This window comes from Thecamonas trahens (genome assembly GCF_000142905.1).
Source record: "Thecamonas trahens ATCC 50062 unplaced genomic scaffold supercont1.34, whole genome shotgun sequence".
Lineage (NCBI taxonomy): Eukaryota > Apusomonadida > Apusomonadidae > Thecamonas > Thecamonas trahens.
In genome coordinates this window covers 268,128-280,885 of record NW_013657646.1, presented here as the reverse complement: position 1 = coordinate 280,885, position 12,758 = coordinate 268,128, and the positions used below count along the sequence as shown (strand labels likewise).

Below are 12,758 nucleotides of genomic sequence, written 5' to 3'. Positions count from 1 at the left end.
CCATCACTCCCCTCCCCCACCCCCGCCCCGCCCCCTTCCACCCCTCCCCCTTGCACACCTACTCTTTGCCGAACTGTCCTTCCCCATGGTCCTTCTCCTCCTATCCACAAAGACGGGTGCTGAAGCCTCTGTCGCGAACCTTTGCCACCCGTCCACCGCCTCCCCGCCCCACCCCTGCTGTGCGCCCACTATCCACATCGTGATATGTTCAAGGCCTCACTCACTGCACACTATGGCTACGACTCGTCGTCGGAAAAGTCCTCGTCAACAAGGGTCGGGGCCTCGCGGGCAACCGAGACGTCGGCGGTCGAGTGGGCGTGCTCGAGCTCGTGCTTGCCGAGCTGCTTCTGCATGATGAGCAGGTCCTCGTCAGTGATGGGCCGGTAGACGTCGCGGAGCTCGCAGCCGACGCAGTAGAGCGCAGCGGCGAGGCAGACGGTAAAGAGGACAACGGCGACGCCAAAGATGAACTCGGGCATGCCCGAGGCGTCGGGAAGGGTGCCCGACTGGAAGAGGATGCCCATGAGGAAGAGGACAATGAGGGCAAAGTTGAGCAGAGCCTCGAGCCAGTTGGCCTTTTGGTAGGCAAACGGGTAGACCAGGAGCTGGATCCACAGGGCAACGACAAGGATAAAGACGGCGGTGACCGACTGAAAGAGTGTAAAGCCGGTGAGGAACGAGCCGGCGGCGATGAGGAAGAGCTTGCGCGCAAAGACCACCATCTCCCACCAGTAGTATCGGACATGGAACCGGAGGTAGACCGGGCCGAGCCAGCGGTACATCTGCTGGCCCTTGCGTGAGACGTCGTAGAGCTTGTTCTTGCGAATGTACAGCGCCGAGAAGAGCGCAACTGGGATACCAATGACGTAGATGAGGAAGCCGAGGACGGCCAGCGGGAGGAGGGTGAACCAATCAGACGAGTAGCAGAGGATGTCTGCCGACGCGTCGAGGGTAAACGTGTTGTCGCCCTGCTCGGTGCAGTCAAAGAACGAGACGGTGGCCTGCGAAATCGAGATGTAGAAGAAGAGCAGGAAAGTGACGTACGTCGGCACAATAATGTCCCACGCCCGCGAGGTCTTGATCGGCCGCTCGTACGACTTGGCCAGCTGCCACTGGCGGAGCAGCCAGACAACGACGTACACCACACTCATAAACGCGGCCACAAGGGCAGGGAAGAACATGGTGAAGATCCACTGCTGCGACCACGACATGCCGGTGAACGAGCACTCGGGAGCAGTCAGCTGCGGGTTGAGGTTGAAGCCTGAGAGGTCGTTGAAGAAGACCTTGATATACTGCGGCCACTTGAGCTGGTACAGCGGGAGAATGGCCACCGTTTGGATAAAGTTGATCGAGACCGTGACCGACGAGATCTTGCGGTACCACCGCGCCAGCTCGACGCAGAGAACAAGGAAGAGGCCGAGGATGGCGATGCCAAAGAAAAACGTGACCCCAGGTGACGACGGGCACTTGTAGCACTGCGAGTTGAGCTTGTAGTACCCGCTCTTGCAGTTGGAGCAGAGCCGGCCCTCGTAGCCCTCCTCGCACCGCGAGTCTGGCCCTCCCAGGCACGACGACGGCAGCGGGCAGGTGAAGAAGAACGACCGGTCGTCCGGCGACGCCCAGAACCCGACCGTGCCCGACGGCAGCTCCGAGCCGTCGCACACGCCGCCGCGCGGGCACCGCGTGCACGGCCCACCCACAGGCCCGTAGAAGCCCTTCTGGCACCGGCAGGCCGCCGACGGTGCCCCGACGGCGCCCGGAAACAGCGCCTCCATGTTGACCGGACACGCCGTGCACGCCGTGCCGGACGCCGAGTTCTGCACAGACGTGAGCGGGCACTGATACAGCGCCGTGAGCGCAAACGTGGCCGACCCGCCCGACGCCTCTACGCCGATGTAGTACACCGGCGCGTCCGCAACAGGCACGCGGACCGACCTCCGTGAGGTCAGCGACACGTCCTCCTGCGACCGGAACTGGAACCGTCCGCCGGCCGCTGTAGGCTGCTTGATCGTCTGCTGCGGGTGCGTGACGTTAAAGGCCGTGACAAACAGGTTGATGGCGCCCTGCGACGGCGCGTTCGCCACCTGCAGCGGTGACGCAGAGCCCACAATGAGAAGCGTCCCGCCCGGCGAGTCCACGTCAATCGAGTAGTACTTGTACTTGGAGAACGACGCCGGCACATCCGGGAAAATTCGGTCCTGCAGCACGCCGCCGTTGTCCAGCGTCGTTCCGTTGACCGGCACCTCCTCGACCTGCGTCGTAAAGGTGAACGTCGGCGAGATCGACGACCGCGCCCCATTGAGCGCCAGAATCGCCCACGAGTACGTCCGCCCGGGCACTATCGATGCAGACGTCAGCGGATACTGCGGCACGTCAGGCGCAATGTCGCGAAGGCCTTGCGCAGGCGCCAGCGTCAGATTCGCCGCCACATCCAGCACTCCGCGGCCTTCGGCAAACAGAATCCGGTACTGCGGGTACTTGCCGGCCGTCACGTCGGCCGCACTCACGCCGCCCTGCAACGGATCGCCCGGGCACCGCCGGCCAAACGACGCCACAGGCTCCCACACCAGCGGTGTGCCGATCCGAAAGTTGGTCGTCCCGTTGGCCGGCGAGAGAAGCTTGACCGGCGACGGGTCAATCGACACGCAGTCGATGGCCTGAGCAAAGTACCCCATGCTCGTCTCGACTGCATCCTGGTAGTAGAACGAGTCTGGCGTCGTCGTCGTTGTCGGCGAAAACACAAGCGTGTCTCCGGCCTGTCCCACATGCGCGTTTCCGCTCCAAGTGCCGCCGGTCACCACGTCGCTGGGCGACGACGGGTTGATGGCGTCCACGCCCGGGTTGCCGCCACTCGACGAAGTCGAGAGGTAGAACGTCGCCGTGCCTTCGATGACAAACTGGTACTTGCGATCGCGGGTAAAGATGGGTGCGGCAAGGACGTTGTACGGTCCACCCGAGGTCTCAGAGAGTCCGAGGTAGTTGGGCGCACTGGACGAGGGACCCGGATGCCCAAAGCCAGGCACACCAGCCGACGTGGCTACGCCGACGTAGTACGTCTTCTCGATTTCTGCAGCCCATGCCCGGACCACCACCACCACACATGCATGGGTAAGTACCCCCCCCCCCCCCCTGCCCCCCCTGCCCCCTTTCCCCCCCTAACAACAGCGTTGTCTTCCCTCAGCGCCCTAGCCTTCCACGTACCCCCTTGCCTTGCAAGGGTGTGGCGGTGGAAGAAAAAGGGTCGGGGAACGCCACCCCGCCGTGTCAGCCCCCACGCCAGCGGCGCCAACCACTATCTCCTTCGGGAGGAGGGAGGGGGGAAACCCACGATGCGTACCGGTTGTCTGGGCTGTGGCAAGACCAGCCACGAGGACTACCGCCATGTAGCACACCCAGTACATGGCTGGCGTTTTGTTGTTGTTGTAAGTGTGTGTGGCTTGTGCAAGGGTGGGGGAAGGTGGGGCGAGGGGGGGGAGGGGAGGGGTGGAGTGGGGGAGTTGGGGAAGAGTGTGGCCTTCGGCAGAGGTGGCTCGGTTGGTAATGATGATGGCCATCGAGAAATAATCGATGTCATGGCCAAATCAACCGTAACCGCCAACCACCAACCAACCAACCAATACCACCAATCATTGGTGACAGCAACCAATGGCATTGGGTCGATCCCCCCTCTTCCTGGCCACCCCCCCTCTCCTCCTCCTCTCCTCGGCACACCCCATCAGTGTTGGCACTCACACCTCGTTTGGCCATGGGCATTCGCGGACTCCACAGCAAGATCCATGCGGCGTCGCAGAGGGTGGTGGCCCGAACCCGGCTGAAGAGCCTGGGCCGGGTCGGTGTGGATGGTGAGGGCCTGCTCCACGCCCTCTTCACCCTCTCTCGCGAGCGGAGCCACCACGGATGCGGCTGCCCGTGCGCCACAGGCTGTGTCACGGGTCTCATCGCCTACTCTCAGACCGTGACAGACTACCTCGCCGCCCTCCTCACCGCGCTTCCGGACCACGGCGAGCTTGTCGTCTTTGTTGATGGCGAGCGTGGCGCGGCCAAAGACCGCACCCGGATCTCTCGCCGCGCCTCCGCGGTCCGCGCCGCTATGAACGCCCTCGGCCGCAGCACGTCGCGATGCTCGTCTGGGGTTGTTCTGCCGCCGGCGCTCCTCCGCCATGCCTTTCTCACTGCCGTGCTCGATGTTGCAGACGCTGGTCGCATCACCCTCGTCCGCCTCGCCTCGGACTCGGACGCGGGGATGGTGGCGTACGGCGCCGCGGCCGAGACCCGCCTCGACGCGCTCATCGCGCAGGACTCAGACTTTTTGGTCTATCCTGCGCTTGCCGGCTACATGCCGATCTCGTCGCTGAGCGCGCTGGATGACCCAGACGCTGCCTCGGGACTCCTTCTTCCGCCGTTTGTCGTTGCTGCCGCGCTCGGCTTGCCGTCGCCGCTGCTGCTGCCAGTCTTTGGCGCGCTAGCCGGCAACGACTACGTTGATCTCTCCAAGTGGCATGCTCGTCTCATCTCGCGCCGCTCATCCCGCGACAAGGAGCTCTCGGCGGTTGCGAGCTACATCGCGTCGTCACGCAAGCTCGTCGCTTTTGCCCAAGCCTGCGAAGCCGGCAGTAGCACCGGTAGCACCGCCAAGCCTCGGAACTGGGCTGCTGCGTTGAAACCACTCTTCCGCGATGTTGTTCGCGGCCGCAACTCGGCTGCCCGCGATCTCTGGGCCGTCATCGTGAGCCAGGTCGAGGGCTACCTCACCGGGAGCGGCCTTGCGCCAGAGTCCGACAACGTCGGGGTTGTGGGCCCCGAAGCGCTGCCGCGGGACTTGCGCGACCTCCAGCACGCTCATGTTCTTTGGATCCCGCCGTGCTATGTCTGCCCCTCGGTCGACAAGTTGGGCAAGAGCCTGGCACCGCTGGTGGCCCGGGTGGCCCGGGCGACTGGCCTCAACACCCCCCGCGTCACCATCTACGCTTCTTCCTCGTTCAACTACGAGCGCACCACCATCACGCTGCCCACCCCTGACGACGATGGCGAGCCAGCGGCACTTTCGCAGATTGAGACCGTCGACTACCGCGCGCTGGTCAAGGACGCTGCAGCGTTTATGGTCGAGGCCGGGCTGGCGACCGCTGACGAGGCCGCCGTGCTGACGGCTGCCTCGCGCCGCGTGCTGTGCGGCAAGGCCGACGGCACGATCCTTCCGCACTCAATGAGCAACGAGTGCGATGGATTCGACGCCTTTGTGCTATCTACATACGGGGTTGTCCTCTGGCTCGTCATCCTCGAGGCCGAGGCGCGGGTCGCCGAAGGAACCTTTCCGCTCCGGCACCCGCTGCTCGTCGACGGGCTGGCGGTCCATCGGGTGGCCGACAGCGTGCAGGCGTGAGTGCACTTGCTGGTTCACATCCACGACCGCGGCGCCCGGCTCCGGCTCACCACCCTCGCTTCCGAGAGGATTTCCGACATGGCACGCATTTCGTCGGCAACGGTGTACCAGGCGAGGAAGAACTCGACGCAGACGTAGCCCGCTAGAACGACCGCCATGAACATGAGCGGAAGAACCGAGACCAGGCCGATGGAGAGGGCCTGGACAAGGAGGCCGCCAAACAGCTGGCCTGCTGACGAGCCGTACGTCGCAATCGCAACCACAGTGTACGCGTACCGCGACGAGACAAAGAGTGAGAGCAGCAGGATGGCAACGAGGCCGGCGAGCGCGCGCCAGAACCGCAGCTTGTGCCGGTTGCGCCTGGCGGCAATCTCGACTACTCCGGCTTCGATTTCGGCGACGAGCTCGGTCAGAGTCTGGTCGCGCGTGCCGGCCGCAGGTAGCTGCGGCAGCGGCAGCGGGAGCAAAGTGCTCGAGTCGACGAGCCGAAACGAGGCCGCAACCGGCGCGTGGTCCGAGACTGGGACAGCAGGCTGCTCGCCAGGCACAACGAGATCGTCGAGCGGGCGGGCATACTCGAGAAGCCACGGCTGGTGCGGAGCATAGGCGTAAAAGATGTAGTCCATCCGCTGCGCCTCACCGGTTGGGCCCTCGCCAGTGAAGCCGGGCTTGCCGGCGCGGCCGTCGTCAGACTCGGCGTACGCGTCGCGAAGGCCGCACAGATGGTGGACAGCGGCGACGACAAGCGAGTTCGGCGGGGCATTAAAGTCGCCCATGTCGACAACAAGAATAACAGGGCCCACAGCGCGCGAGCCGTCGGGCAGGACGTAGCCGGCGCCGCCGAAAGGCGTCGAGCCGGCCACCGACGACACAAACGAGGCGTGCTCAAAGGCCTGGCCAAGGCGGGTCTTGGAGTACTCGTCGTGCGGGTCGGCCGAGTACTGCGCCACCAGATGGGTGTCAAAGACGTCGATGAGGCCATGCGGCGAGGCGACGCGGACCCAGCCGATGCCCTTTGCGCCGTAGTAGTCGGCTTGATGAAAAGCGTACGGGCGGCCGGTGACCGAGAACCGATGGTAGGCGACGTCGACGATGGGCCAACGCGAGATGATCATCAGGCCAGTCCCATGCTGGCCCGGCCAAACTGCCATGCCCGAGCCGTGGCAAAAGGCGTGGGTGTAGGTGAGGCCGGCGTCAGCAGCCAGCTCCCGCACCAGAGCCCGATCGCGGACGTGCCACACCTCCTGCAGGGCAATGAGATCGTAGTCGGCCAGCACAGCGCCCAGCGTCCGCAACCGCTTGCGCACCAGCGGTGACGTCGGCACGCCCCACATGTTGGCCGAGAGCACTCGCACAGAGCCTGGACTGCTCGTCGCCGCCACCGGGAACTCGCCCTTTACCGCTGCGCCCTGTGGCTGCCGCGGCGTGTCCGGCCCGCCAAAGTCTTCGCGGGCCCGCCCCACAAGCGTCTGCACTCCGGCGAGCAGCATGGTTGGTCGGTGACCTGGCTGAGATGTGTTGGGAGCTGGGTGGTGGGTGTGAGCAGTGGGTGGGAGTGGTGTGCCGGAGCGGGGGGCGGGGGGCGGGGGGGGGAGGCGAGGGCCAAGAGCGGGAGCGGGGGGTGTGGTGAGGGCGGCCGGCCACGTCGCACACCGGCTCCGGCATATTGGCGGAGTTGATCGCGGCGACCACCATGAATCCGTTGCATCTGTTTATTCGTAATAGTACGAGCCAGAGTCAGAGTATTCGTCCGAGTCTTCGCCTCGGAGGGCGGCGGCCTTGCGGCGGGCGGCCCGCCGGGAGGCGGCGAGACGGCGCTCCTGTTCGGCGCGGGCGTCAAGGATTGCCTGGATCCGGCGCTTTTCGCGGATGGGATCCAGATTGAAGCGGTAGACCGATGGGTCGATGTCTGCGGGCGCAGTTCGGGCGTTGGAGCTCGAGAGTGGGCGGGCGAGAAAGACGTCGGCGGTGGGCACAAAGCGAGGCGGGCGGAGCGCGGTTGACGACGTCGACGAGCCCGTCGACGGCTGGCGGAGCGCCTCGGCGGCGGCGGCCATCATGCCACGGGTTGCCGCGTCGCGATGGGATGTCGTCTCGAGGTCGAGGAGCGCACCGTCAGCTTCATCATACGGCAGAGTGTCCTCCAACGGGGTGCGGAGCAGGTTCTGGAACGACATCATGATGTCGCGCGACGAGCGCTCGATGACCGGCTGCGGCGAATCGTCGCGCAGGAGCGGGCGCTCCTTCTTGATGGGCGAGACCGAGTGCGAGATCGAGAGCTGGCTCGAGGCTTTGGCCTTGACGTGTGAGACATACGGCGAGACAATTGACTTGGGCTCGTTGAGCATGCCGTTGGGCAGGCCGACCATCGACGCAAACGGGTCGTACGAGTCGTCGTACAGCACGTCCTCTTCGGCGTACGAGAGCGATGGATCGTGCCCGCGGCTCTCGAGACCCGATGTGATGGCTTCAAGCCTGGCCTGCATTGCAGCCTTGGAGACACCCACGCCGGTGTTATACGGCTTGACCTCGACATGTCCATGATACAGCGCTTCGGTCCTCTGCGAGAGCACCCGCCGCCGGACGGCATGCGAGCCAAAGTTGTGCTCGGCTGCCTGCGGACCAATTTGCAGCGCAAAGAGCGGCCCGAGGGGGAAGGCGTAGAACTCGGAAGCCTTTTGAACAGTGGTGAGGAAGACCGACCGGAGCCGCGACGACGGCCGCCGCCGCTCGCCCCGTGACTCGCGCATCGACGATCCGTCGCCGCCGCTCGAGCCGGCCGCGTCGGTCGAGAGCGAAGCGCCCGAGAGTATCCGTCGCGATCCCGACCGCGAACGCGGCCGCGCCGACTGCGCTCGCCGACTCGCCCCATGCCCGTGCCCGCCGCCACTGCTCCCAGCGAGAAGCGACGACTCGCGCTTGCGCTCGCGCGCCAGCCGCTGCCGGCGGATCCGCCGCATTGACTCTGCCCGTGCTACCTTGGGCCGTCCGCCAGCCTTCGTCCCACCCTTGGGCTTCACCATCGCCATCACCACAGAGCCGTCGGATGTTGACGCAGCAAGAGAGGTCTCCAGCATCGACGGCCGCGGCGCCTTGGTTGGCGTGCGCGTCTGCGCCACAGCTGCGGCAAGCTCGGCACGCCCAAATACCGGCCCGCTCTTGCTGCCCTCTGCGCCGTCCGGCCCAGTGAGCTCGGCGGTTGTGAGCGCACCGCTGGAGCTGTTGGTCGTGCTCGGCATGTACATCAAGCGCGGAGACCGCGGTGAGCCGGCTGTCATGACCAGCGCCGGCTGCATGTCTTCCAGATACAGCGGCGGCACAATGCCCTCGTCCCACGGACCATGCAGCGGCAGGTGGAGCGCGGACGCGTCGAGCGCCGCCGATGCACGCAGCCGGACTGAGACAGCGAGCGAGTGCACTGGATTGTGCTTGTAGTTGGACGGGAGCGAGAGTCGCCGTCGGTACCGCGGGCCACCCGACTCGACCACCATGTCGCGGAACCGGACGTAGTTGAGGCGGACCTCATCGATCCGCCGGCTCCGGAGCAGATCGACCAGATCCTCAGTGTCGTAAAAGTGTGCCGGAAGACGGCGGATGGTTCGCGGATAGAAGGAGAGCTCATGGATTGAGCCAAACATGTGCCGGCGCTGCCGAGGTGTTCGCCGCTTTGCTCGTGGCGACTCGGGAGTCGACTCGTCCGATGTGGCGGTCGGCACCGGCCGCAGGCGGCCCATTGACGTCGAGAGCGCCGAGAGCGAAAGCCTCCGCGCGTGCTTAACCTGGCGCGCCGACGGCGGATCAGGCGTCACCAGCGGCTGGCTCTCGTTGTGCCGCGAGGTGTGTGGCCGGCTGAGCGCGAGCGAGTGCGGCGAGAGAATACCGCCTGACGAGCCGTCGGCCGACAGCATGGTGGTGATGATCGGCGGCGCAGGCGGCGGCGCAGAGGACGCGGCCGCTGGCGGCCGTGGCTCTGCCAGCGACGATGATGATATCGCGTTCTCCGCCCGCAGCCTGGCGGTGTGCACAAAGCCAAAGAGCGCGCTAGCTGGGTCTGGGAACAAGACCCGGGAACGATGGAGCGAAGACTCGAGATGGCGCGAGCCACGCGGCTCGGGTCGCGGGTAGCACCACAACAACGGAATAGTGGCTTGGCTGGCGCTGACGTCGGCATCAGCCTCGGCCTCATCGTCCGAGTCCAGTAGGAGCGCACGGGTCTCTGCAGCGACGACAGCGTCGATGGTGTCGACGACATCGCGGACGGTGGTGGCGAGTTCGAGAAAGATTCGCTTCTGCTCGATGTTGAGCGAGGGCAGGGCGTTGTTGCGCAGGTAGTAGCGAAGCGTCAGAAAGGTTAGCTGGCGCGATTGCTCGGCCTTGTACTTGTTCGAGGGATGGATGACAAAGAGCGGGCCCCAGCCAAAGCCGGCATCGAGCTCGACGAGGATGTTCTGAACCAGTTCCGAACCAGCGGCAAAGCGAACAATGCACTCTGCCGCCTTGATGCGAATGCGTTTGTCCTCTGCATCCGTCAGCGAAAGCAGCCGAGACAAGCCGCGATGGGCGAGGGCAGTCACCGCAGAGTCCAGGAGCCTGCCCGACTCGGAGGCGTAGTGCAGCAGCTCGGTCATGACGCCCACGAGCTTAGCCGGCGGTTTGCTGTGGAGCCACTCACTCAGCGTCTTGAGTCTAGCATGGACATGTGCCCCTGACTTGCCCATAAGCGTGTGTGTGGGTGGGGGGGGGGGGGGGGGGGCGTGGAGTGGCACCACATACAGCTGGTTGGATATGTCACCGCCAACGGTTGCGCCACGCCAGGCCGCACGCGCTGATGACGGCACACCAGTCACTGATGGGATTGATTGCCGTGATGGTGGCGATGGATGGGAGGGATTAGAGGAGGTGAGGGACGATAAGAGTGGAGGGTGGGGTGGGGTGTGTGTGGGGTGGGGGTGGTGGGGTGGGGTGTGTGTGGGGTGGGGGTGGATGTGTGTGTGCGCTCGGTAAGGGCAGGCCTGTGATGGTGGCCAAAGACGGGCGAGGTATGAGAATGATTCCCTCGGCAGCACTTTGTCGTGCACTTGCTGTCTCCGCGCCGCTTGATCAAGGCCATCACACAAGGAGCAACCACTTCTGGATCATGGATCAACACCATCACTATCGCCATCACCATCGCTCACCATCGCCTTACCCTCAGCTGTATGCCATCCTCGGCCCGCTCAGGCCACTGACCTCACCGCCGCTCCGGTGGCTTTGACCTCAACAGCGGCGACCTCGCGACTGGCGGCCACCTGACTCACATCTAGCAGCCACAAAAGGCATGCTGGTGTGCAGCCATGTGCTGGCGGGGTACCTGGTGCTGGCGGCGGCACGGCGGGTGGCGTTTATGCGCGCGACGGTCGGCGAGGTGACGGCGGCGCACGATGTAGTCCTCGTCCTTGCGTCGCTCATGCCTGACCTCATCGACAAGCTTCGGTACATGTCTGGTGTGGCGAGCGCATCGCGATCGTTCGGGCACACACTGGTGGTGGTCATGGTCGCATCGCTGGCTTTTGGTGGGCTGCTGACCTTCGTCGGCGCCTCGCGCCCGTCATCGCACGCCGCTGTCGCCGCCGCCGGCATGATCTCGCACCTGCTGGCTGACATGACTTGCGGTCACGTGCCGTGGTTCTGGCCGATGCAGGACTTTCGCTTCCCGTCGATGATTCACACCCACATGTCGCGGACTGCGCTGGCGCTGATCGAGGCTGCATCGCTCGCCTTTGTTGCGCTCCACCCGGGCTTGCTCGCGCGATGGGGCCGCGGGCCGGCGGCTGCGCTGGCAGTCCTGGCATGGCTGCTCTCGGTCTGCATGTCATCGGCGCTTGCCAAGGGCTACATTCGCGGTGTACTTGTTGCGGGACGCGGGCTGCTTACATAGGCAAGACCACCGTCGGGGCATCGTCGCCAAACTCAGCGCAGAGCGCGGCCTGAATGGCGGCGGCGTCGTCAAGCGCTGTGGCGGCGAGGCCGCCGACGACCCGATCGAGCGCTCGTTGCTCGCCCTCGAGCTCGAGCTCCCATCCAAATCGGTCGCGGGCGGCGTCGGCAAGCTCGCGGGCTTGCCCGACGAGATCGAGCTCGGCGGCGGTGCGGGCGAGGCTGCCGACCCAGGTCCGGACCGCGTTCGACGTCGCGTCCTCGATGAGCAGGTCAGCAAAAAGCTCGTTACTCATGAGGTCAAGCTGGGCAACGACCAGATCCAGAAGGACTTCGAACGTGGTCGGCTCGTCGGCCCAGATGTGACGGGCGGCGGCAAAAGCCTCGAACCGCGCACGCCAGCCGACAAAGCACGCGCCCGACGAGACGAGAAAAACACCCAGAAAGGCAAAGGCAAACTCGCCAACAACGTCTAGCACGCCGCGCGGCCGCTTTCGTGCCACAGCGCGCAGCATCGGCGAGTTGTCGTGCCCGACCGCAGACCGGCTCGCCCCAGTCACCTGGGCCAGAAACGCCTTGCGCTCAAACTTGGCTAGCCGCGGCAAGTCCTCGCTTCCGCTCTCGCCCCCGTTCTCATCCTGGACCTGCTCGCTCTTTCCCAACATTTCGGCCTCGGCCTCGGAGAGCGGCATGCCTGCACCCGAGAGGACGCCTGATGCCGGCATGAGGGCGGCGACAAGGCCGCGGGTGAGCGGCGCGCTCAGCGCGCGCCATCCGTCGACGGCCGATGGCGGGAACGGCTGCAGCCGGGCGTCAAAGTCGAAGCTCTGGACACCAAGCGCAAGCCGGTATGCCTGGACCGGGTCTGGATGCGGGACGAGGATCTCGGACTTGGGTTCGTAGCGGTAGACAGCGACGGCCTTGGCGCCCGGCCGGCCCTCGTCGGGCGCCAGCGCCTCCTCGAATGACATCCAGAACCCGGTTGGCATGGCATCCGAGCCGTGACTGTCCGCCGCAGCAAAAGTGACAAAGTGCAGCATGTCCAGCGGCAGCATCTTGATGCCAGCGAATGCCTCGGTGACTCTCCATCCCACCCCGTCCACCCCCACCACCGACCCGGCCGGCACGCCGACCACCAGCACCGTCCCGGACTCGGCATTCACCGCCGTCGCCTCTTCGTAGCCCATCTTAGTGCCCATGGACATGCCGGCTCCACCCAGCCCACTATCTCTGTCCATACCGCTGCTCTCGTCGAGTGGTGGCAGCGGTGGGGACGGAGGGATGGGAAGGAGGGGGGGGGGGGGAGGGGGGAGCGGAGGGAGGGGAAGCGGTGGTGTGTGCGACTTGATCGTGATCGTGTTCCTGATCACAGGCAGATCAGGCTGCGATCAAAGGCCCAGGGGGGGGTTGGCACCCCCACCTCGGCAGGGGGTCAGGCAGGCAGGGTCAGGTACCTCGGGGC

The 12,758-nt window shown here is 65.4% G+C and overlaps 4 protein-coding genes across 4 annotated transcripts; all 4 read right to left on the bottom strand.

Annotated features, from left to right (window-relative positions):
* Positions 1 to 236: 236 nt before the first annotated feature.
* On the bottom strand, positions 237 to 3,401 carry AMSG_07349 (uncharacterized protein; the record flags this gene model as incomplete). The annotated part of the gene is made up of 2 exons (XM_013900800.1): positions 237 to 3,067; positions 3,338 to 3,401. The coding sequence occupies 2 exons, from the start codon at positions 3,399 to 3,401 to the stop codon at positions 237 to 239; spliced, it is 2,895 nt and encodes a 964-aa protein (XP_013756254.1).
* Positions 3,402 to 5,426: 2,025 nt separating this feature from the next.
* On the bottom strand, positions 5,427 to 6,870 carry AMSG_07347 (sphingomyelin phosphodiesterase 2; the record flags this gene model as incomplete). The annotated part of the gene is made up of 2 exons (XM_013900799.1): positions 5,427 to 5,438; positions 5,482 to 6,870. The coding sequence occupies 2 exons, from the start codon at positions 6,868 to 6,870 to the stop codon at positions 5,427 to 5,429; spliced, it is 1,401 nt and encodes a 466-aa protein (XP_013756253.1).
* A 208-nt stretch (positions 6,871 to 7,078) lies between these two features.
* On the bottom strand, positions 7,079 to 11,023 carry AMSG_07346 (uncharacterized protein; the record flags this gene model as incomplete). The annotated part of the gene is made up of 2 exons (XM_013900798.1): positions 7,079 to 10,059; positions 10,946 to 11,023. The coding sequence occupies 2 exons, from the start codon at positions 11,021 to 11,023 to the stop codon at positions 7,093 to 7,095; spliced, it is 3,045 nt and encodes a 1,014-aa protein (XP_013756252.1). The 3' UTR covers positions 7,079 to 7,092.
* A 60-nt stretch (positions 11,024 to 11,083) lies between these two features.
* Positions 11,084 to 12,501, bottom strand: AMSG_07345 (uncharacterized protein; the record flags this gene model as incomplete). The annotated part of the gene is made up of 2 exons (XM_013900797.1): positions 11,084 to 11,240; positions 11,294 to 12,501. 2 exons carry the CDS (start codon positions 12,499 to 12,501, stop codon positions 11,084 to 11,086), a joined length of 1,365 nt encoding a protein of 454 aa, XP_013756251.1.
* Between the last annotated feature and the right edge of the window lie 257 nt (positions 12,502 to 12,758).